Source organism: Lagopus leucura, unplaced genomic scaffold (assembly GCF_019238085.1).
Source record: "Lagopus leucura isolate 7727_CA_CO unplaced genomic scaffold, USGS_WTPT01 Super-Scaffold_100157, whole genome shotgun sequence".
Taxonomy (NCBI): domain Eukaryota; kingdom Metazoa; phylum Chordata; class Aves; order Galliformes; family Phasianidae; genus Lagopus; species Lagopus leucura.
Window position 1 is genome coordinate 17,665,139 of NW_024962334.1, and position 24,345 is coordinate 17,689,483.

Genomic DNA, 24,345 nt, shown 5'->3' on the forward strand with positions numbered 1-24,345 from the left:
GTTTTGCATGGTATAAGACAGCGAGGCTCCAAACCTAAAGTGAGCAATTTGTATGGTGAACATAATGCTCCTTTCAGCATGGCTCATGGGATTTCCCTTAGTCATTCGGAGACAAAAGGGGATCTCTTGACAGAAGCACTCCAGAAACAAAGCTGTTTTTTTCTGAGCTGGGATTCAAGGTCTCCATGGGTTAAGAAATCTTCTGAAAGGGGAATACGCCTCACATGAGAGAGAGAAATATCTTAATGTTTTGTGGCTTAAACAGATGTGTAAGGCTTGGTCAGTCTTTATTTCAAAGACGTTTTTTGTCTTTTCTAACCATGAGTTTCAAATTATGTCATCCTTGCCCATTATTTACGTCCAGCTTCCCAAAGCCGCATCTCTTCATTCAGTTATAATGTCAGGGAAGTAAGAAAAGATGTTCAAAAAGTTGCTGTTGTTTATCTTTGAAAGGCAGCTTCACACAACATGGGAAACACAGATTCATGGTTTTTTAAATTGCGCACAGAAAACAAGTATTTCCTCTGAACAGCTTACATCTGGGCTGCACACCAAGCAGCAGGAGGCTGCAGAGAATAAAAAAAAATTAAAGCTAAGTTTCCTGTTTAACTAGAAATTTAGGATTTGTTTAAGCAGGAGGGTTGGATATCAGAAAAAGGTTGCGTACCAGAGGGAGTCTGAGCACCAGGGCAGTGGTAAGGGTCTTACACTGACTGATTTCAAAAAATATTGGGTCAAAACTTTCACTCATGGAATCTGATTTTTGGATGGTCCTGTGTAGAGCTAGGAGTTGGACTCAGGTTTCCCTGTGGGTTTCCTCTAACTAAGGATATTCTATGATTCTACGATCTTTCCTATGCCTTAAGTCCTTTTTCTTCCTATTTTCTTTGTTTAGGAGATGCCCCTGCACTTCCCATGTCAGTGCAACTCTCCAGTTGCCTTCAGAAATAACACAGACCTGGCATTTAGAGACAGTGTTCAAATAGCATATTCAACACCCTGACCTTGTGGGTTTACATCATTCCCCATTGACACCCACTGGGCTGTGGGTTGAAGGAAGGTAACATCCTGGTGCCTTCTCACAGATACAGCTCAATAACAGCATTTGTTTCTCTCCCTAGGGTCCACAAGGAATTCCTGGTGTAATGGGACCAAAAGGGGAGAAAGTAAGTGCCTGTTGTTATGAAGTTTGGTGTGGTTTTGAGAAGTCAAGGAAAAGAATTGGATGGAGGGAGGGTGTTGCATGTACTTTTTTTCATGTCTGTTTAGTCTATGATGGGACATAAATACATGTGGGGATTTGCTTTATTTGAATGTAGATCTATGGATGGATTTGAAGCTATCATTTAAGGCTTTATCTTCCAATGTTGACTTTCAGTCTCAAAATATTTTTTTATGGCTTCTCATGACAACTATCTGTCTCTACACTATGGGTGAGAGAGCAGCTTGTGTGCCAAATCAGTGCTCTTACTAATCCCTGTACTTAAAACACCTCCTCCTCTGGGAAGACATGAGGGACAGAGCTCACCCACACAGCATTGTTTGTGTGGGCCAGCTCATGTTAAAAGCAGTTTAGATATTAATGAATGGCTTCAGACTTGCAAAGCATTTGTACCATGATGATGCCTACCTGAAACTGGGCACAACTGCCTGCTTTTCTTGATAAGGAAGTGGCCGTAGATTCAGGGCTGAGAGTGCAGGAAAAGTCTAGGAGCTTCATTAAAGTAATTCTTCTCATTTTACTTCTGGAAAAAAAGTTCTGAATGCAAAGGTATTCCCAATGCTCTTTATAAATGCATTGACTAAAGAGCCTCTGTGGTCTGTGTGATATGTCTAACACTCCTTTTTCTGGCAGGGGGAGATTGGCAGGCCGGGAAGAAAGGTATGGATGAAGGTGCTGCCTCGGACACCAGCCCAACACTTGACATGCACAGGCAAACACTGAATATAAATCGGCAATTATTGAAGTTCACCCTGCCTGTGTTGCTCCAACAGCCAGGAGGTGGCAGGAAGCTCTGGGTGCAGGGCTGGAGAGCTGCCACAGCTGGTTTAATTCAGTTAATTCCATTAATAAGAGCATCCACCTCCAGCCAGACAATAACAAGAGTGGGAAATTACCAGAACTACTTCTCTGTGGATAAGGGAAGCAGAGTATAGGACCTACCATAAAAGATAAAAATAAACAAAACCAACAAAGCCAAATCAAACTTTTTACTTCTTGAAAGCAGGGCCGGGATGGACCCAACAGCCCCTATGGAGGAATTGATATTAATGATTACACTTCCAGAGCTTTGGCACCGATGCAACATGCTGACTACAATCCTGTGCTTGTTGACATATGAGCCATGATACATTGTCAAAAATATGTGCCCCTACGTGTGATGAAACAGAATATGTTATCTCAGTTACTAAAAGTGCTTCCATTTAATGTAATTAATTTTAAAAGAAGACAGAAATGCAGGATGAAATCAGAGATATGCAGGGGGTAGTCACTAACCAGGAAAAGAGATACTGTTCTAATAATAAGCAAAGGCAGCTACTGATCAATGATTCTAATAAATAGGAGACATATAAACAAAGAGATTTGTAGATTTATCTGCATTTCAAACATCCCACAGTAAGCAAAGGTATTATCTGTATAAAAATCATCAAAATTAATGTCTCAGAGAGAGTCACCCATCAAGTTACAAGAGAGTGCAAACCTCAAACCATGGTGTACTTCCACTTCTGACAAATACTGATAGGTCCCAAAGGAGAAGCTACCAATACAGTATAAAAACAGTATAATTCCTGCTAAAAGCTGCCTGGCTCAAGGGTGGTCTCTGTTAGCTTCAAAGCTGTGATCAGATTTCCAGGATTGTATTTTCAAATGATATAAACAGTGGAATAGCACTAATCTGCAGCATTTTAGGAGCTAGTCAAAGAGTGAATTACAGGCAGTAGTTAAAAGAGATAAATAACTTCTTGTATTATTGCAAATCATGTAGTAGGTGATAAACAGCAATTGTATGTGAGTATGAGTGCTCAGAATGAAAATATTGGAGGAATAAGAAGAGGAATATCTTAGTTAAAGGTTTGGGTCTGTTCTTACTATAAAATGCACTTCTTGGAGGTCTTTGTGATGCATTTTTTTGTTCTATATTGTTTGATTTAAATGACAGTAAGGTCAAAGTTAGTAATATTGGGGGTTTTTTTATTATTTTTTTTTTCCCCTAGTGGTTATTTTGATTAAATGTAGATTTCTCTGTAGCTGATCTACTTATTTGAATCAGTATAAATTGATACTTCTGTGAGTCCGCATTTCATCCGGCGGTAATGCAAACAGTATTATGAATATAAAACAGCATTTTTTTATAGTAAAGAAGCATTTGCAGATATTTTCCTGAAAATACAATATCCTTCCATATCTACTTTCTGCAGTGGAGACCTGTGTGTAGAATGATGTTACATGAATTGTTGTAACCAATGTTTTCCGTTCAAGGGTAGACCAGGTCCCCCGGGTGTCCCTGGGATGCCAGGACCAATAGGATGGCCTGGACCTGTGGGACTGAAGGTAAGACTGAAATTAATATAGGATAATCTACTAAACATCATGATCTGAACACAAGAGCTGCTCAGGAAGCCTGTACACCTCTCTCTGCTGGAGACTGGGGAGGTGAAGCAGTGTAAGGACACTCAGTGCTTGCCTGATTTCTTACACTGCTCTGCAAAAACCTTACACTGCACTATCAGCCTAATCCCATGCAGCACTTAAAACATGTCACAGGTAAATTGAAAATCAAGTCTAATGAAGACTCACTGATAACCACTGTTGTTTCACAAACACATGAATCAGTGTTTCAAAACTGGCCATTGTCTCTTATGACTGTTCTTGATGATCTCTTTGCTTGAATATACTTTGACAATATAAAGGGAAAATGTCAGGCTACTTTCAGGGGAAAAGGATTACAAACCACGTGGATTAATAATGTGTTCTTTGACCTCACTCCCATACAAGCAGACATTCATTCCAGTGAGTTTTTGTAGCTAATAGCAGTAGTAATGTCAGGACACACTTTACTATTGCAGAGTGATTACTCCATTTGTTATAAACCAAGCTGCAGAACAGTCCTCTGAGTTTTACCTAACACAGATATGCAGATCTACAGTGGAGCTACTGAACACAAGGTTTCTGCTGGGACACTTGAGATAGATAACCTGCTTTTATCTATCCAGGACGTATCAGGCAAAATGATGGCATATTATGCTTATTTTGAAATGACATTTTCGAGGGAATCTTTGACTGTTCATTCACTCCATCATAGCTGCTAGCCCATCTCAGAGGACACGATGCCATACATTTTGCTGCTGCAGGAATAATAGTAAACTACTTCTGAATTCAAGCCATACCTGGGAAGCAGACCCTCAAGCTCCTTATGGTTGTGTTAGATGAGGAGCATCATATTCTGCATAGTATGTGGGAGTGTAGGCAAGCAACTGTGCTTTTCAGTCAGTGTACTAAAAAGGAGCCGAAGTTCACTTTGAACTGAGAGACAGGGAATGGTGTCCTCCCAAAAGCACTGCGGAGATTTCCTACAGTGGGAGCAGTGAGGGCAGAAGGAAGATACTGCTACCTACTTTCCACACGGTCCTGAGAGTGGAGCAGTCAAAACTCATTCATTTTGCTTTTTTTTTTTTTTTTTTCAGTATAAGCTCTAGTTAAATTTCTGAAGACTGTCTAAATTTGTTTTTAATACCTCTTTGCTATAGCTTTTTTCATTGCACTTCCAGAAGCATTTCTCACATTCAGGAGTAATATTCGGTCGTATCTCTCTTTCCTTTTTCTTCTGATCTCTGACCTTCCCAGAATCTGATAGCCATCTTCATTACAGTCATTCTTTGCACTTTATTCTTGCTGTAAATACCCTGCAAACTGTTTTGCTTTGTTTTAAGCCACGTTCTCATCTCTGCCTTCTATTTCTTTGGTTGGATCTACTTCCTCTTTGTCAGACACACTCTTGTCCAATCTGTATTTCTTCTACTTTGTTTCTTCGGGTCTTTTCTGAACTGCTGAGGCAGCAGCCAACATGAAAATCCTCTCTAGTGCTGGGAAAGAGAGTTAACTGTGTTCTGTTGGTAGGGCTGTTGCATGTCTGCAGAGTCTGCCCTTAGGTATAATTAGTGGCAGCAGCCAGAGAGGATATTGTAAAGCCTTTACATGATTTATTGTATCTAAACCACTGTAAAGCCCATTGTATCTCAGAATGATGATAAAAGTAATCATGCCTCTTCAAGCCATAAAGGCTTGCAACAAAATACCTTTCTTTTCTGCAACTCAGTAGAAGCGATGTTTGGGAGAAACAATGCAACTTGATGTAGAAAAAGGATGTACTTGTGCTACTTATTTGCTTTCATGTCACTTAATGGCATCTACCAAAACTGAAGCACAAATTGCACACCCAAGAAAATAGGAGAACAAGAGAATACGTGAGGTCACAGATAGAACACAAATGCAATAAGAACTCTGACTATGTTACAGGAAGGTCAGACTTGCCTCATGTATTTGTCACAAAACCCAGAACACTGAACTATCAATCAGACATTCAGCTATGACTTCAGCAGAGAGCCACAATCAGTAACTCTCTTTATTGACCTCCTTAGGGTGAAAAGGGAGATGTGGGTGTGATGGGATTGCCAGGTACCAGAGGACCAATGGGCTCCAAGGTTTGTTAAGCAAATGCTGCATTTTCAGACGTTGGTTTCTAACGCTCTGCTGACAGCTGCTTCCCTCATAAATTTGCTGGAAAGCATTTATCAAGACATAGCTTTTTAAATACAGCTAGAGGTGCAAGTTCTCCTTCAAGCAAGGCTATGTTTTTTGGTTGGGCTTGGCTGCATTTTTGGCTTTTCATAAAAATGCTCTGGTGCAAGTTACTGCATAATGCGAAAATTTATTTTAAAAGCAAAACAAATATGTAACTGTCCCACTGGAATACTGCAGTTCTTCAGTATACCTCCACCATTAACTCATACCTGCAATGGTTTTCACCCACCTCAGAAGACTGGAGAACGTTTGTATCTTCTACTAAAGCTATGTGTATGTGTTGACATTTGGATAGTAAGCTCAGTTTGGTCCGGAGGGTCTGTTATCTGCACATCATTTTCTATAACATGGCTTCTGCTTTAACAAAATGTATGCCACAACGCTTTAAGGAACTTGATAAAAATTATGTATGTAGATTAGTCAGATGAAGCAATGGAAAGAACAGCTGGGCACAGCTAATTTGCTGTATTTTTCTTAAAGGGAAACTCAGCTTTATAGTAATCTCCGCTCAGATGAGGGCTTAAATGTAATTTAAGGACGTTCTACAGGGAGAAAGAAAAGAAGAGGATTATTTCTAAAATTAATTTAGATTATTAATCGTAGTTTCATTCACTTTCAGTTACATTTGATTTCCCTTGTTTTAGTTTTAAAAGCAATATTGAATTGGCTGGCTTTAACTGGCTTTTTCACCATAGCTTTTGGGCTGATTTGTCTTGCCTTTAATTCTTATTTCATAATTATTTTCAGTGCGCTTCCATAAGCTATAAATATAATTTTGCTGTTACAAGTAGATGCAATTAATTACTTGTGCTTCATTTCTTTTCTTCACTTTAAATCTGCAAGGTATGAATTTGCTTCTTTGGTAATCTTGAAAGTGAGAAGCATTAAAATATCTGTCATTCCCTTTAGGGTTTTCCAGGAACTAGAGGAGAAAAGGTCAGTGTAACAATAGAATAACATGTAATTTGCAATTGGGAACAGTTGTCTAAAACCAGTAACTAAAAATAAAGTCGAATTTTGATGGAGTGATGGCTTAAGGTCTCATTAAGAAATGCAAAGATGCAGTGAGAAAGGTGTATGGTCTTGTGACTTGGGGTGAGATGCTGAAGAAATGAGTCTTACACCCCGTTTTCTTGTGAACAAGTTACTACAGCGAGCCCCACTACAGTTTCCCCATCTCTAGCATGGGTATAATGATCCTTAATTGTTAATTGGGTTTATTTAGGCTACATATTCTTTGACGCAGGGATTATTTTTGTCATTCAGTGGGGTCTGAATTTCAATGAAGATAATTCGGGAAACAATTAAGTCTCAAGTACTGCATCAAAGGAAGCCCATATTTGAAGTAATTATCTGAGGAGAATAAGTGCCTTTTTCTACTAGTCTGACTCTTAATCCTATTGTAATGTCAATGAAGGTAATAAGGGAACATTTTAGGTTATCTACTGTGCACCTCACCTGAAGGTACTACTGCATTGTGCGCCATGACAAATAATGCCTCACATAGGATAAGTGTTTTTCATTTGCTCATGAAATGATAGTAAATATGCTGTTGCTACCCTGTTATCTCTCACCAGGGTTCCAGAGGGGACAGGGGTGACAAAGGAGTCAAAGGAGACCAGGTACTTTTCCAGATAGCTGTGAGTTTTAGCTGAATGAGCGCGTTAACACTGAGGTATTTCTGATAGCAAAAAAGAGGGGTGACATGGAAGCATGTTCCTGGGACGGTAAGAAGGCAGTGGTCCCACATGATGTGGTCCTCTGTGTCCATGTACCCCACCTACCCCAAGGCAAGTGGCACTTCTGACTTGTATAGAACAGAACAGTGATGGCTTGACAAATGTTTTTAGCTGGTGAGATGATACTACTGTAAGGAAAAAGAAAAAAGAAAAAAGAGAAAAAGAAGGAAAAGAAAAAGAAAAGAGAAAAAGAAAAATGAAAAGGGGGAAAAAAAAAGGAAGTCTGTTTGTGGGTTGGGAGGTCTTTAACAAAGAAAAGAAAAGCAAATTCCTTTTGATGTAAACGGAGAACTGCCATTCCCAAAGACAAACTGTGGGCATTGTCCAAGTGGCTGTGGACAGAAGCACAACTGGTATGGATTTGGCCAAGAAGCAGCAGGCTGTGGAGGATCAAACAAAGGATCAATGTTATTATACAAGGATCTTTATAGGAAAATCTTGTAAATCCAGAACAATTCTAATAATTCTACTGTCACTGCTACTGATGAATCACATTGTAGGATTATTTGTTTGTTTTTAACTGATACTAGAACATGGCACTTTTAATTTTTCCTTAAAGGCCTAAATTGGTGCTGCTTTGTCAAAGATCACTCCGATTATTTTGATGATTTTTTTCTTTTCACTTCGCAGGGAGAAACAGGCTCCCCCGGAATGCTGGGACAGAAAGTAAGTGGGCACAATATATTGGGGAATGGCAATAAGTGCTGGCAATAAATGGCTTTGGAGGCATTCTGGAAGGCATAAGGCATTGAAAGTCTTGCTTGACTCAATGATGAGCACTTCTTAGATGTGATCAAATTCTTTTTTTTTTTTTTTTCCTTTAGGAGAAAACCCAAGATTTATCTGCTTGTTTTTTCTCTTTTTTTTTCTCTTTTTCTTCACAGAATGTATGTTTAGTCACAATTTTCTTTCTATTTAACATAGTCAGGCACATGATATATATTCATGAGCAGCCTAATTGTTTGTTTGGGTTTTATTTTTCACTTATTTTTCTAATCCTGCAATTCCAAATATGCGTCTTAACAGCAAACATGATATTGGAGAGTTTTGCTAGTCTTCACCTCCCTTTTAGAATATTTCTGGTCTCCCATTCAGCTTCCTCTTTAAAGAGGAATCTTTCAAGGAAATTTTGATAAAACAGATGTTTTTGGCCTTACTCTTGTTTTAAAATATGTTGTGAATTTCCAAGAAAAATACGACGTCAACATAATTGTAAGAATTGCATGAACAAAAACAGCCATCTGCTGTGCCATAGAAGGCAAGTATGCTCTACTTATGTTCTTTTTCTTTCCCTCCTCACCCACCAAGGGAGAGATGGGCCCAAAGGGACAATCTGGAGCACCAGGACACAGAGGACCTATAGGAAGACCTGGAAAACGAGGCAAACAAGTAGGCCCTTGGTGTTTCCCCTTCAGTTCCCTGCATTTCTCAGTGTGTGTATGATGGTGGGGTATGACTGTGTGGTTTGGGTGGGCGCCTTGCTCTTCGTCCCACTGGCAGGACTGTAGCACCTCGCATGCATGTCCAAGTCTTGTCTTCCATGCTCAAATCCCTTGCTGTGCAGCATAGCTCAAGTAGCTTTTTGCCTAGTTTGATAACTAGCTCATTGAATACAACCAGAGCATACCTTGAACCTAAAGAGTAGATCCTTTGAATCCTAAAAATCACAGAGCTACACTCTGAATCCCATCTGATAACTGGAGAGTGGGACAAACTGGGTTTGTTCTGTCCACTGCATCCCATTTAGTTCTATGAGGCTTTGGCCAGGCTTGGTGCTGGTGACACAGACCATCTTGCAGAGCTGCAAGGCTTTGAAGATGTCTGAAAGAGTGCAAAGAATCAAAGCACTACAGCACCCCTTTTTCTCTCATTTAATACTAGAACAATATTTAATTGTTAGACAACGATATTTATGTGATACTTCTCACTGTAGTACAGCATGCCAGGGGTCTGTTCAGGAAGACATGCACTGACATTAAGGGGCAGTAATATTTTATGAAAGTGTCTTAGAGATGAAATGGTTGCACATGCTCCTTATTTGAGGATCAAAATAATTGTGTTGGCTGAACTGATTTTTTTAAACTTTCAGATTAATTGTAAGGATTGGAAATTGTGTGTTGGCTTCTCCAACACTGCATTTTCCAAGAGGGTAATAGTGTTAGTGATAGCTGCCTATTCAAGTCACCAGATAAACCTCTTGAATTTCATCTTTCCTTGTATATTTATTAGAGGCAATGACATTGTGGAGGAAAGGGGAGAGTAGACACAAAGTCCAACCTGATGCCAAGGAGAGTAGTCCCTTTACTACTCTGAACTGCCATCTGTGGAGTCTATTTTCTTTCCTCTGACAGGGCAGGGAACAGACTCCAGCTGTATTGACGCTGTTTTTAACATGTATCTGCTCAGATACTGGAGCTCGTAGATGCTGTGGTTTTATTTGCAGTCTGGTTATGCCCAGCATTGCAGACAGAGGCATAAGCTTGCTTTGCTGTTGGTGTAATGTTGTCAGCTTATATCTGAAGAGAAAGAAAACTCAATGTGGGGAAAAATAAAATTGAATGTTGGGTGCTAAGTCATCACATAAAGAAGATATGCGCAGTGTAAGTCTGTGCAATGTAAACTGTGCTCATCTCTTCCTCACACAAGGGATGTGCACAGAATATTGTTCTGTAGCATAAGGCAGAGAAAAGACAGAGTGCCTGCAGATCAACAGGAAAACAGTGCAGTGTCCCTTTTTTTCCAAGAGGACTTTATACGTGATCTTAGACATTTTGTCACATTACACAGTGTGTGGATCAAAAAGCAGTCACATAGGATGTCGTGGGTCAGGGCAGCAATCAGTGTGACTGAAAGAAATGTAGTCTTGACTGAAGTAGGGATTCATGGAGGCTTGGTTATACAACCCCTATCTGTCACCTTGAAAGCAATATCAGCATTGATCTTCTGCAGAAAAACAGGGCTTCTCCTTCTGTAATTAATGAACTATTTATTTCCTTTCTCCTCTTAAAAAAAAAAGTACAATAAAACCACAAAAAAACTTTTAAAAAACAAAACGCAAAACTGCAGGTAGCATTTTAAGGCTGTGTAGATCTGACTGCTGCCTTTAAGTGCTGTAGTTATCTGGCTGTTTGTTCAGCTGATGTTTTCCATCAACATGGAGCCATTTCCTGTCTCTTGATCCATCTGACATCTCCAGATGAAAGCAGCTAAATTAGGAAGGTGTCATTTCCACTTCCATTTTGAGATACGTCTTGATGATCGCATTCACTTCTTCAATTCTGCTGTGCCTCTGGGGCAAGTTCTTCCTAAATGGTGGCCAAGAGTTGGGAGCCACAGCCATCACAGCCTCACTGTCCCCAAACAATTCATAACACTCAAAGCTTCGTGACTTGAGAGTTGACTCCTGAGGAGCAAGTTTAGGATTTCCTTTGTGAAGGAGGAATGACTTAAACTTTTAGTCAAGATTACTTGGGAAAAAGGGAGAGGACTGTAAATATCAACTTTTTGAATGGTATGGTCACAAGTTCTTCAGTCTACCTATGCTAAGCAAGAGAGCATTAAGCAGGCATTCCTCCAAAACAGGAGTCACAGAGTTCAGCTAAATTTCAGGCAGCATATGTCAGAATAGCACTGGATTTCTCTGCTAGATTTTTACAGTGTGGGGAATAAGATTTCCCAATGTTTTCTTTGAGGGTTTCAAAGTCTTGGTCTGCCAGTTTTCTGTATTGTTGTTGCGTGATGTAAGAAGCAATTAGTGATCAACATTGCTGACATTCACATAAATCCTGGAATATTTTAATGGCACAGAGTTTATCTAATAGAATTAAACAAAGCAAATATTCAATTAGTTTTTTATGGGCCATAAAAAAAAAAAATAACCTTCCTCTGTTGAAATGGTGCAAGAGACATTCAGATGTATTCGTGGGATGCGGGATATTCTGTAACAACAAATTATTTTGGCATATATTACTATGTATGCTTCATTACTCTGAAATTAGCTATACAACTGCCCATCATCTGTCCTTGAATGAACATTAACTCAAAATCACTCTGTTGAAGGAATTAATCTCATTGCCATTGAAAGGAGTATAGCACAGCACATTTTTGTTTTACTAAATGATACGCTGTTACATAAGAATAAAATCAGTTATCTCAGCTTTAAGCTATGTAACACACTTCTGAAATATAAAGCTGAGAAATGCAAGCCTCGGAGAGAATATGAGCAGGAAGATAAATATAGTTATTTTTAATAAGTGTCACCATATTAAATTCTGGAGCAAAAATAGGCAGGTGTTGAATAGGTCTAGGGTAAAACTTTCAAATGCCTCATGGTATGGCTACACAAACAAGCTCCCCTGAGGCAAATTAGGGCTGATTTTACAGAATATTACATTATTGTGTGGTAACTCTATAAACTTGTCTTCTATAGATAATTTTACAGCATTTTGACTGAGTGATAAGGCTCCAGAGCAACATCATTTGTCAGCGTACAGCTGGGAAGTCACTTTGTGCTAGCTTACACTTTGCAAAAGCAATCCCTTGCTTGCCTTGCAGTGATTTGTTAACAAAGGTATATTCACAGCAACAGCCAAGGGGATACATGAATTAAGGTTCTAAAGTACTTCTGAAAATACTGTGCGTCTCCAAGTAATTAGTGTTCTTCTGAAGATCCATGCCTTAAGACTGGGAAATGTCACTGTAGAAGCCCTTGTGGACTCCTTATTTAATTTTCTCTTTCTGAAGGTGCAGTGAATCAATTTCTTAGTCTACTCTGCAAACTCAGCCTATGCCCCTGAAGTCAGAGCCACTTACCAAGGATTTCAGCTCCACCAGCCCCTTGTCTCTGAGCTGCAATGCCTCCTAGGGAATGACAGGGATAAAAAGGCATCCTTGAAGGAAAGCCCCTGAATGACTGAAATAAGATCAGGGTGATCCCTGACTGCACACCGAGCAGATCTGCTGGTACTTTTCACTTTCAGAAGGAGAAGTCCTGCCTGGACCCAAGTAGAAGAGGACGACACCTCTCTTCTCTGGAATGATGGCTATGAAGTTCATTATGTATGCTCCTATTGGCAGATGCATTGGCTTTCTTGAAAGGGAAGCCAGTGCAGGCTGGGGGAACTTATGTGACATTAATTGCTTAGGAAATAAATGAATGTCTCCTCTTTCTTAGGGGCAAAAGGGAGACATTGGACCTGTGGGTATCATGGGCCCACCTGGAAGGCCTGGTCCTTCTGGCCAGCCAGGCCCCCCTGGACCTTCAGGATTAGGTAAGTGGGGATCAGGCCATCTTATGCAGTGTCCATCCTCCCCACCCCTCCCGACTCAATGCATATGCGTATGTAGCCTCTACAAAAAATGATCCACCAACAGTAAGGACAGTTTTCTCTGCAAGGCACATCATGCCTTTGCTATCCATTATAAGGGCTTTAAATCTGACTCTAATGCCTACATTGTGACTTTTGATGCCTCAAATAAAACCAAAAACCTGGCCTAGATGGTTCATGTGGAATTTTGGCAGATGGGGATGATGAAAAGCTATCCGGCAGCCTTGAAGGGACTGGCTGATCTCTATCATCAAAGGTCTGCTGCTTCTCTAGATGTCCTGGCTTACAGTGAAAAATCGAGATTTCTAATCAGCCAGGACAAATTTACCCTGTACAGCTCTGTACAAGTAAAGTAGGTGAGACTCAAGAGAAGGACTGAGGTAAGAGTTAAAGGAAAAACCGATGATAAAAATATCTCTTTTTAATAAGTGCTGTGGATGTATGCTGTCTTCATTTCTGCGTATTGTGGAAATCATAAGAAAAGCTCATAGTTGATTATTGTACAACTTCAAAACTATGTTCACAGAAACTCTGAGCAGCTTGCTTTTTCTTGTGAGACCAAGAATACACATGAAGGATTGTACACAAAATATTCAGTGAAAATGGAAGGGTTTTCCCAACCTGCATATATGCTCAAGTGTTGGTAAAGAAAGGCAAGCTCTGCTGGAAACAGCTGTTGTCACAAACGGACAAAAGCAGTTTGTACCTCGGCAATTTGATGTCTTCTTTCCATTTTCTTTTCCCTTTTTCTTCTCTTGCTCACAACAGTGGACAGAAATTCTCTTCCAAATGGTACTAATGGAAATGGTACATCTTTGAAGCTGAGGCTGCTTCAACATCTACACATCTCTTGTCTCTCAGTACAAAATATCTTTAACCTGAGTAATTCAGCTGGAAGTTTTCAGAGGACAGAATTTTACCATGCTGATGGGAAGGAGGCCAGGATCTTGAGATTGCTTTTAAAAGGATTTATTGCATCCCCAGAAAGTTTATGTATCAGGCTTGTTGGTCTTTTCCCTCTAGAATATAAATTCTTGTCCTAAATGACCTTCCTGTAATAATATCACTGCTTGCAATATGAACATGTTGGCTCATATTTAATTCTGCAGAGCACTACATCCTTCCCAGAGTTTGAAAGTCAAAAAGCAGTTGGTTTTTATGTATTTATTTGTAGCACTCCTTTGTTTATTGTTGGGTTTTCCTGTACAAAAACCTTTGAAACAACACTATTGAAGTGTCCACAATGTGTTGTGGACATCTACAGAGACTGACTTAATGTCAGTCTTACCAAACTCACCACAAAGCTGTTCTGACCAGGCTGATTTTTGCCTGGAAATCTTAAGCAAATGGCAATTCTCTTTCTCCAAAATAGTGGTTAAAGTGTGATCTGAAAGATGATTGTGGCACAAATTCTGTTCTTTCTTCTGAAGTGCTGGAATTGGTGATCCTGGAAACTACTTCCTTCCATTCTCAGTATTGTTTGTGGGAGAAACAAAACTCAAAACTTATGTGAACACATACATCCACCTGACCATACTTTTCCCACTAAGGCTGTGTTTGGGTTTTGTTTGTTAATTTCGTAACAGTGCAACAGAGTTTTTTGCTTCCTAGGGCAATTTGCAATAGGACCAAAAGGGGAAAGAGGACTTCCAGGACCTCCAGGAAGATGCCACTGCAGACCCCCACAACACGTGAATAATCCACCATATGAGGAGTCTGTGTTTGGACACAGGTATCCAAAAGTCCCTGCGGTAAGCAGATTTCTGGGAGAGGATGTGAATGGTTCTCAACATGCTTTTATTATAAGAATCATTGTATTAACTACTACGTTGGATGTAACAGGAAGATGGCCGTATTTGGGCAATGCATTACGTCCAGCACCCGATCAATCTGTGCTCAAGTATGTGGTCTCTCAACCAATCTGAGGGTTATGTTGTGGAGGTGCTGAAATGCAGCAGTTTCAAACCACCAGTAATACGGCACCTTAGTAGAATCCTTTCTCTTAGTGTAAGGATGCTCTTTTCTTACTGCACACACAATCTGTTCTTTTTATTTCAGTCAACTGCAGTATATTTCAGATTGGCTGGTGAAGGAAGCATCTACTTCTTGCTTACTTATCATATTTTCTTCTACACAGACAGTGATTTCAGAGTTGAATACTGGGGTTGAACATTTCACATGTACAACAGAACTGTCCCCCAAAATACAAAACCTCCACCTTGAAACAAAAAGAGAGTCAGACTTCTGAGTGCTGGCTATGGGCATGCACTTACAGAGATAATTTCAGTTGCTAGCCTTCTTGAAGGAATTCTACAAGCGAATTGCAGAAGGTAATATAAAGGATAAGTCACTGTTAAAAAGTGACGTAGCAGTTTTCCATCTCTGATATCTTTAGGCTTTGCAAATAGCATTTCTTAAGTTCTTTACTAGGAGAGTGGTTAGGCCCTGGAACGGGCTGCCCAGGGAGGTTGTGGATGCCCCGTCCTTGGACGTGTTCAAGGCCAGGTTGGACGGGGTCCTGGGCAACCTGATCTAAATGCGTATGTTTGGTGGCCCTGCCAGGCAGGGGGGTTGGAACTACATGATCCTTGAGGTCCCTTCCAACCCGGGTGATTCTGTGATTCTGTGATTCTGTGATTTCTGGACTTTTCCTTCAGCTGGGCCTTGATTTTTCTATTTTGTGCACTGTAGCACTTAATTAGCAACGAAATGCCACCTTTCTGCTGCTGCTATGCACAGGCACAGCCCTGCCACTCAAGCAAGTGGCAATCGCCCGTTGTCTTGTCTCTGAACGTGCAGTGATTAGCTCTGTTAACTTTCCCATCCCTCATGTTTCCAGAGCTTTCTGTGTGAAAGGGACATGACGACCATACACCGTTCCTTTAACCAGGTCATTGAGCTGAATCTTCTGCATAAGTGTGCTGCAAGTCTTGTCAGCTGCTTACTCGTCCCTATTGCACTGCAAAAAATGGCAGTAGAAGAAAGTGCATGAAATCAAGGTGCATACTGCATCATGCAATATTGCAAAAAAAAAAAAAGTGATATAGTTCATGGGGAGCTCCTAGGCTAAAGAATAAGGCTCACAATGTTATGTGTCATTCTTATCGCCCTTCTTCTTCACCAGGCACTGTTTAAGAGTAGAGCTTAAAAGAGCATAGCTACCTTGAATATAAGTAACCCACATTATATACACCCTCACACATGATAACCAAGTGCCATTTCTCTTGAGGGACGGCAAAGAGAAAAGCCAGCTCAGAAACCCTCCTTGTGCCACTTGCAGACTGCAGTCAGGGTTGCTATAGCTGCATGTGGGAAGATGCAGAGAAGGTCCTCCATCCTTCTGCACATCCCCAGAACAGCCACCCACTTGCCCATCAGTGCTACACTGCTTGGGGTGAGGGTAGGAAACAAAGGACTGCTTTTCTGTCACTGGCTGTGATTCAGTCAGGTTTTTTAATTCTTTGCATTTTCAAAGGGCAATATCTATAAGAGATTTTCAGAGGGCACAATCCGTTATTGATTTCCAGAGAAACTACAGCTCTGAGGCTGGGACTTCAGTTCCTGGACCAGCTACAGAATTGGTTCTTTGCTGGCTCTTTATTTCTTTGCTCTCTTTCATTCTAGCTGAAGGCACTTTTATTCAATTGGCCTTTGTCGGGGGCTATGGGAATATTCTGCTATGCAAAAACTTCTGGGTAATTTGTTTTAAAAAGAGCCAGTTCTGATTATGCTGGTGGGAATCAGGCTTTGACCCAAATCTACTTGCCTTGAATCATTCAATTTGTTTTTTCTTAATTAAAAAATGGTTTGAATCTTACTAAAATAAATTTGATTAAGCTTCCAAGGGAAGCAGTTATTTTCTAATGCCCCTTATAGCAAATTTTGGTAAATGAGACATGAAAGCAATTTGCGAAAAGAGCAGCTTGTCCTAATTCTCTCAATTTGTTACTAGTATTTTTTTGTTTAACAGAAGACTTGAGTTTAGACTGAAGTATGTGCATGTAAAGAAACACAAATTTCAATGCTCATGAAGTCTAAAGTACAAAGTAGAAAAAGATAAGTGAAGGTTGCACTAAGCAGTGCTTTATTTTATTCACAGCCATAAACGAGCCTAAGAATTATACACAAACCTAGAAAGAATACTTATGCACATATGGATTTTGCAATTGTGCCAGCATCTAACTACTGGAACATCTGAAACTGTTCTCAGCAGTGACTGTTCGCATTGTTTGATGAGTGTTTGCATGGTCATTATCTGTGGGTGCGTAAGAGTTGGGGTCTCTGGAGCTTAGCTGGGTACTCAGGAGAGACCATGAGCTTTTGAAGACTCATGTCTCTTACCAATTGCAAAGCAGCATCTTACATATGTACATTCTCACCCAGAGCTGGCCTGCTATTCTGTTTCAGAAAGCAAACTCTTTTTCTGTGCAATTCTTCATATATTTGCAGATACATAATTCTGTCTGCAAAACTGGATTCCATGACAATTCAAAACACTTCTCAAGGCGGTTACCAATCACCTCTTTTTCTGTGCCCCAGATTTTTGTGGTGAATAATCAAGAAGAATTGGACCGGTTACACACTGAAAATGCCTTAGCTTTTAGAAGAGACCAGAGATCTTTGTATTTCAAGGATACCTTTGGATGGCTCCCAGTCCAGGTGAAAATATGACTGTGGTTTCAGAAAACTTGTGAGTGTATGTTTCATTTTTAAATACAGCATGTATATTATCATACAGAATCACTCAAGTGAATGAGGAAAAATCTTATTTTTCAGCATTATCGACACTGCATCTAATTCTGTGGGTTTTGTTCACAGGAGTCTTCGTTACTTACCAGTGCTGTAGGTTTTGCTGACCTTTCTCTGAACCAGCTGCTGAACCAGCCAGCTGGGACTGAGTTTGGGTAATCACAATTGTAACAAACAGTTTTGATTTAACACAGAATAAGGCAAAACTCAGCAGGGATAAGAGTTGTGGGAAGACACAAACCCTGCAAATCAAAATCATGTATTTTCTTACTGCTTCAAGGAGCTAAGTACCACTGAAATCAATGACAGGATCCTTATTTTTTCCACTGGGCTTTGAATCAAATTCTGTACAAACCCTGTTTCCCATTACATAGTGGGATATGGAAACAGGTTTTTGGTACCCACCTTCCACATCTCTATTTGTTGAGCCCTGCTGCTGGTATTCCTACACGGTAATCTCAGTGTGTTTTTTTTTGTCCAGCTCACCCCTTTCTACCCTGTGGATTACCGTGTTGAGGTTGGCAGTACGTGTGGAGATGGGATCGTTCAGGATGGGGAAGAGTGTGACGACGGCAACACGGTCGTGACGGATGACTGCATAAGTAAGTGGGAAGCAGCCTCTTTCTACATGGAAGGCACAGTAGTTGTTTCTGTGGAATAACATGCACAATGGCCACAACACCAAAATCAAGATCTTTCATGTACATGGATGCCACACGCAGGCAGAAGTCAGAGGTGATGCCAAACGTTTCCCATGTATCCTCATTGAGAACCATGTCCCTGACTACAGAGGTATTTGGCACCAGAGCAAAGCCCTTGCATTCCAGGGACTGGATCCAGCCATTGTTTTACACACAGACCTTCAATGGGACGGGTGTCTTTTTGACCACAAGATGTGGTACCTTTGCAGCATACACAAGACCCCTTTGAATAAGCATGTGCTCTGGCTCCTTCCATCACTTTCAGCCCACTGCCATTACTTAGCTTTACACTACATTTGATTCCTGTCTAGCTGATCTTTGTGCTTCCCTGGCTCTGGACAGCGAAGGCAAGGAGTGCAGAATATAAGCCTGGCACACAAAGAGCTATCACAGCCTTCACATCCACCCTTGCTTTCACTGCTTGGCTCCTTCCCCAGAATGCAGATGTATAAATGCCCCTCCAAGCTTGCCTGCCTACAGAGCAATCCAGTGAGACTGAGTTTTCCAGGCTCCAAGCATGAGAAAATGATTTAATTAGAATTTGCAGTCTGCCATGGGGAACAAACATGTAGGACAAATAGTGCTCATTAGCTCTAGTGCCTGTGAAATTGCACATTGTGCATCTGGAAGCCCATCATGTTGCTGTGTGCTATGCACTGGGCAGAGTCCGTAGCGGCCTGGCAGTACACAAACTTCTGACGCTGATGTGACCTGGAAAGTTTTAATTGAATTATAAAGTCATAGGATTATCAAGACTGGAAAAGACCTTCAAGATCGCCAAGTCTAATAATTAACTTGACCTACTGAGTCACATTACTATACCATGTTACTTAATGTCACAGATTACTTGAATATCAGCACATCATCATCTTTCTGATCTCGTAACTGTATCAAAAGAGGTTAAAAAATGCTAAGTGGACTTGATTGTAAAATCTGCTCATTGTTTTTAGAAGCATTTTCCAATTATTAAAATACAGCCCACAGATTACGGTGCCTATGTACCAGACAGGCTCACCCCAAAGTGTCTTAGTTTATGCTTTACCCTAAATCTAGCACCACTTGCCTCTCCAAAATCCATTACATATGGAGTGTGACAAAGGTATTTCCTTCTATGTTTTTCACTAGGATGTCGCCGTGCTTACTGCGGAGATGGCTACAGACATGAAGGGGTGGAAGACTGTGATGGAAAGGATTTTGGATATCTGACATGTAAAACATATCTCCCTGGGTATGTGTGAACTGTCTTCCCTTTTGTTATTTTCTTCTTTGCCTTCAGCATTAAAAGAAAAGAGGATCACCCACATAAACCTTGTTCCTCTGGGACCACAGCAGGTAGTGAGAGAGACAGAGCCTATCACCTTATTTTTGTTATGTTAAGTCTATATTTCATTTCTCAGTTATAAGTACTTGCTTACATAGTGAATGATTATACAGATATATGTTTACCCATTGTTTTCAAAGATTTATTTATTTGGTATCTTTATTATTGCATTAATACTCACCCTTAACGTACTAAGGGCAGGATACACCATGATGAAGAGATGATCATGTTGAAGGAAAGAAAACCAACCAACCAAACCACAGCCTCCAAATAACCTCCTGTACTTTTAATGAGTTCTCTAGAAGTATTTTTGTTTCTGAAACAACTATTCATCTATCAGCCTTTTTAAAAACCAGGAAATTCACTCAGAAGACGGGGTATACATCTGCTTAGCAACACCCTTCCTTTCAAACATCTGTGCACTGTTGACTTGCCTCCTCTGCCTTTGTTCAAGCAGCCTCCTCTGGTGAGCATTTTGCCTCAAGCAGCAGCACCTCTATTTAACTGTCAGGTATTGTTACCCGATAACAGGAAACATTTAATTTGCAAATGAAATTATGTGCAGAGCCTTCATCATTCATGGAAGAATAATGTGCTAATTGACAGGAATAAGAAACCACAGGACATCTTTGTAAAGCAAGTGCTGTGCTAATCCTTCCATTGCAGTTGTTGGAGCATGCCTGGAGTAAGAGATTACTAAAATTGAGACTAGTAAACCTGACAGCCCAAAACATTTTAAAGAGCTCCATTTAGATCCTTTATCTTTGTGTTTGCAGTCTGTAGGTTACTTGCTTAATCAAAGAAAGAGCTGTGACTCATCAGTAAAATGAGGTGAATACATGAGCTTGGCACTGCAACAGAAGCTTCACCCTCTTCTCCAACACCTCTTCTGCAACTGATTTTCCCATTATCTGTACTTTTTCCAGTCCCAAGTCCCTCCTCACATTTCATAGATCTTCTCTTCAAATTTTTGTTCTGTTTCTGAGTAAGTGGTTTATCCAAGGACACATTTCAAAGGACTGGTGCATTTACTACAGTCTGTGGATTATCTGATGAATGAGTTATTCACTTGCACTCATAGCAATATGTATGGGAGCTGTTGAGTCACAGCCTGAACCTCTGATTGACCACCTGAGGCGAGCACTGAGTCAGCCATGGAGCACAGGTGAAGGCGATTCAGCTGTGTGACCAGAAGGGGTGGAGCCTGGCTGCACCTCTCCTAGACCCCATTTAAGGGCTGACTGCCACTAGGAAGGATCTCTTTCTGGAGATCCCTCCTCTGTGGAGTCTTTCCTGTGAATCTAGATTTTGGATACAGGTGAGCACTGCTTCCCTGTTTGTTTCTTTTCCTATTTTCACCACAATAATCTTTCCAGCTGTAACACAATAAAAACTCAGCAAAAATGTTTTTTTTATGTCATTAGCATCACTGGTCGGATGTTCAGTAGGTAGTCACGGCAGCTCAGTGTAAGCAAGCAGAAAGACAAAATCAAAAATGTTTTCTCTCATTTTGTAAAGGCCCTTTGAAAGGCCTTCTTTTAGTTTAAAGGTATACATCTGTTGCTATGAAAAATAAGTTAAAGGATGGGTGCAGTCATGCCTGCTGGAGCCATTGGAAGTAACTGGAAAAACACTTAACTTGGGTTCTCAGTTATTTAGTTATGCTTTTCCTGTAAGTGAGTCCCAAGGGCTTCCTCCACCTACACACGAGTGTTTGTTTTAATTCTGATAATTGGTTTTGTCGTTTGTTTGTTTGTTTGTTTTAATTCTAGTAATTGACGATTAAGACTTTATTCATAGTGACAAGGGGGAGCACAGCAGAGAGCCTCAGGAAATCGCTTTCATCTTTTCATTGCCAGATGTCACTGCACTTGGTGTTTTCTGATGTTCTTGAGTTCTTACAGAGAGCTGCACACAGAGAACACGTGATGTGAGCTCCAGCATGTTTTGAAACTGAGATATTCTCTTTTATTTTAGGTCTTACGGAAAATTGCGATGCACTTCTTACTGCTACATTGACTCTACACAGTGCCGATACTTCACATGAGGGGAGCAGAGAAGGGCAGCATCCCACACGTCGTGGGGTGCGAGGTGCTATGCTGTTGTCTAGCTGAGAAGGTCTGGGATTTAAAAAAGAAAAAAAGAAAAAAAAAAAAAAGAAGAAAAAAGAAAAAAAGCCATCTCTGTGAAAACAAACAGACTTCGTGCTTCTGATGGCCATTTTGAGATGTTTGTCTTTTTTTTTTTTTTAATTAATTAAGCCAGATTCTGAAAAACTAGGACCACTGTATCCTGTCTTAATAGATAAACAGTGTTTGCCAGTAAGACTCGTGGGCTGCGTGTGGGGACTTCTCTGTCACAAATGCTACAGGAAACCAAATGCCACTAACCAGGAATACTGTGTACAAGACAACATTACCTCGGCTTAGCACTGTTCAGCCTAAATTAAGTTCTTCAGGGTTTTTGTTTTTCAGCTTTTTCAGCATAAACACAAAGCATGTGTTGGACACAGTGTTTATGGAGACTTTCTCTTTTATTACAATGTGAACTTCCTTCATGTTGTCTCCAGGGGGGTGTGATGGTGGCTTCAGCAGCATTGTGGTTAGCTGCACACCTTTGTGGCTGAGAGGAGCAGGGACCTTCCTGCAAATGCTTTAAAGATCAGCAGATGAGGCAAAAAAAAACTCCAGGAAAATGGTTGGCTATCACACCAAGCCACAGGCCACGAAGGCCAAAGGGGACAACCAAATGGTGATGCAGCCAAGGTGCTCTCACTCCAAGGAGGACATCAGGCTGGGAGCAAAGATGCAGGATGAGCTGATTTCACTTTTCTCCTTTGCCAAGCCAGCTGCCTTCTGTGTGAGCCCAACAGGACTGCGGAAGTGCTGGGTCAGCAAGGCTGCCACCTGGAACCTCAATGCAGCCAGCCTGCACTCTGGTCATGGTGCTGGAAGGCCTTGTTCTTCTCTCATGGTCTACCCAGACTCCATCCTTCCACGATGGCTGTACCCATCCTGTGTACCGACTCCTCTGGCCTGCTCTCCTGCTCCTGTTGTGCTTGGAGCACGCTGCAATGTGCCGCCTCACTTTTGTATCCCTGTGACACCAATCCTGGCCTAATGTGCTTGTGGGTGCTCATTCATGCTGTATGATGTACGTATATCTCTGTTTTTCAGGACATTTGGTCAATTCTGCTAGCTCTGATAGGAGTCAGGGTAATTACCTACTTATTTATTAGCACGCATTCAAGAACAGATTTCATAGGGGAAGCATATTTAATACTGTATATGCAAAAGAGTTCATAACAGAAGAAAATGGTACAAAGATGTGTGGAGTTCAGGACTAAGAGCTCAAACCAAGGTGTGATTTTTTTTTTCATGCAGGCCACTCTTTGCTGCTTTGCTGTAAATGCTGTACTTGAATGTTTCAAGTGTGTGAGTTGCTTGTCACAATAGGAGCACCACAGCAGCTGCACTTACTTGGTTACCTCTTAAAGGTTGAATAAAGGGTGGATAATGCATTAAAGCAAGCAGGAATATATGCAACTTCTACCACTTGTATAGGAGACACTTGTATAGGAGACTTTAGCTCTGCATGTCCAAAGTAATACTGGAAATCGTCAATTAAAAGCTAAATAAAATTAATGTATTTTACTGCTATTGCTTACCTGGGCTGCTTGTGCTGTGAAGCTCAACCACCAACAGCTGTAGCCTGTTTCAACAGTTCAAAGCCTTTCTTCTCATTGCCTTATTATTATTTTTTATTTAAACAGAGGTCTTAATAAAAGGTCAAAGAACCAAAGGGGTGAGGAACTTGCCATAAGCTCTGGCAATCTGTGCACTAGGGTAGCTGCCTTGTAACATCCCATACTGGTGCAAAGGAATGGGTTTCAGCTGGTGGGATCCAGCACTTTCTCTATGGAGTCCATCTCCACTTGCAGACCCCGCGAGGCTGGAGCCCTTGAGAAATTTGGAAGTCTCAGTGGCCTTTCGCTTTCAGCTTTAAGTCCTGTTGTTTTTAAAATCTCCTACCTCCAAAGGACATTATAAAGCCAAAGTGCACCAAGGGCAGGAAAAGAAAAACAAGTCATGATCTCACACGTCAAATTGTAGTGTGCTGCACATAGAAAAGAAGTACAGCATCAGCCTGGTCAGAAAATGAAGCATGGATTTCAGAAGGACTGTATTAATACAGCACAAAAAGTTCAATATCTTAACAAAAAGAAGTGCAAGTTGGAAGGGAAAAAAAAATAAAAGTCATGGAACAAGTTTCTTACTGACATTATCATCTTGTGTAAACCATCATAAAAAACATTTGAGGAGGTGTTAAGTATTCATGTTATAAAAGACTGCAAATACTTTCCTCCTTAATTCGGACGTATCTATTATTAATTGAGGATTCATCAGCTGGATGGTGCCTGGAATGCTATGATTTATCTTCCCTCCTTCCGTGAGTTTCCTAATGCATTGTGCCAACTGTGGCTCAAAAGCAGATTGAGGTACTTCAGTTCCTCAGCCTTTTGTAGCAGCAAATGCCTGTGGGAAAGGTTTCTAATCGTTAGTGTGCAGCTGTAGATGAACACAATTAGTATAAGCTTACATCATACACTGTATTTAATGTACACTAAAAAAGCCAGCTTGCACTTACTATGTGATTAAATATGTGTAGTTATCTACTGCATGTATTAACAGCTTATGTCAATAAA

General features: G+C 40.6%; 1 protein-coding gene across 1 annotated transcript in view; it reads left to right on the top strand.

The window, feature by feature from the left end:
* Positions 1-24,345, top strand: part of COLQ (collagen like tail subunit of asymmetric acetylcholinesterase) — a 36,900-nt gene extending 12,555 nt beyond the window's left edge. The window contains exons 4-17 of the mRNA XM_042889201.1: positions 1,122-1,166; positions 1,856-1,882; positions 3,482-3,553; positions 5,641-5,703; positions 6,713-6,739; positions 7,381-7,425; positions 8,173-8,208; positions 8,851-8,931; positions 12,716-12,812; positions 14,481-14,620; positions 17,409-17,528; positions 18,100-18,220; positions 19,445-19,547; positions 21,618-24,345. Coding sequence (XP_042745135.1) covers positions 1,122-1,166; positions 1,856-1,882; positions 3,482-3,553; positions 5,641-5,703; positions 6,713-6,739; positions 7,381-7,425; positions 8,173-8,208; positions 8,851-8,931; positions 12,716-12,812; positions 14,481-14,620; positions 17,409-17,528; positions 18,100-18,220; positions 19,445-19,547; positions 21,618-21,687 — 1,047 coding nt within the window. The 3' untranslated portion in view covers positions 21,688-24,345. The remainder of the gene's footprint in view (positions 1-1,121; positions 1,167-1,855; positions 1,883-3,481; positions 3,554-5,640; positions 5,704-6,712; positions 6,740-7,380; positions 7,426-8,172; positions 8,209-8,850; positions 8,932-12,715; positions 12,813-14,480; positions 14,621-17,408; positions 17,529-18,099; positions 18,221-19,444; positions 19,548-21,617) is intronic.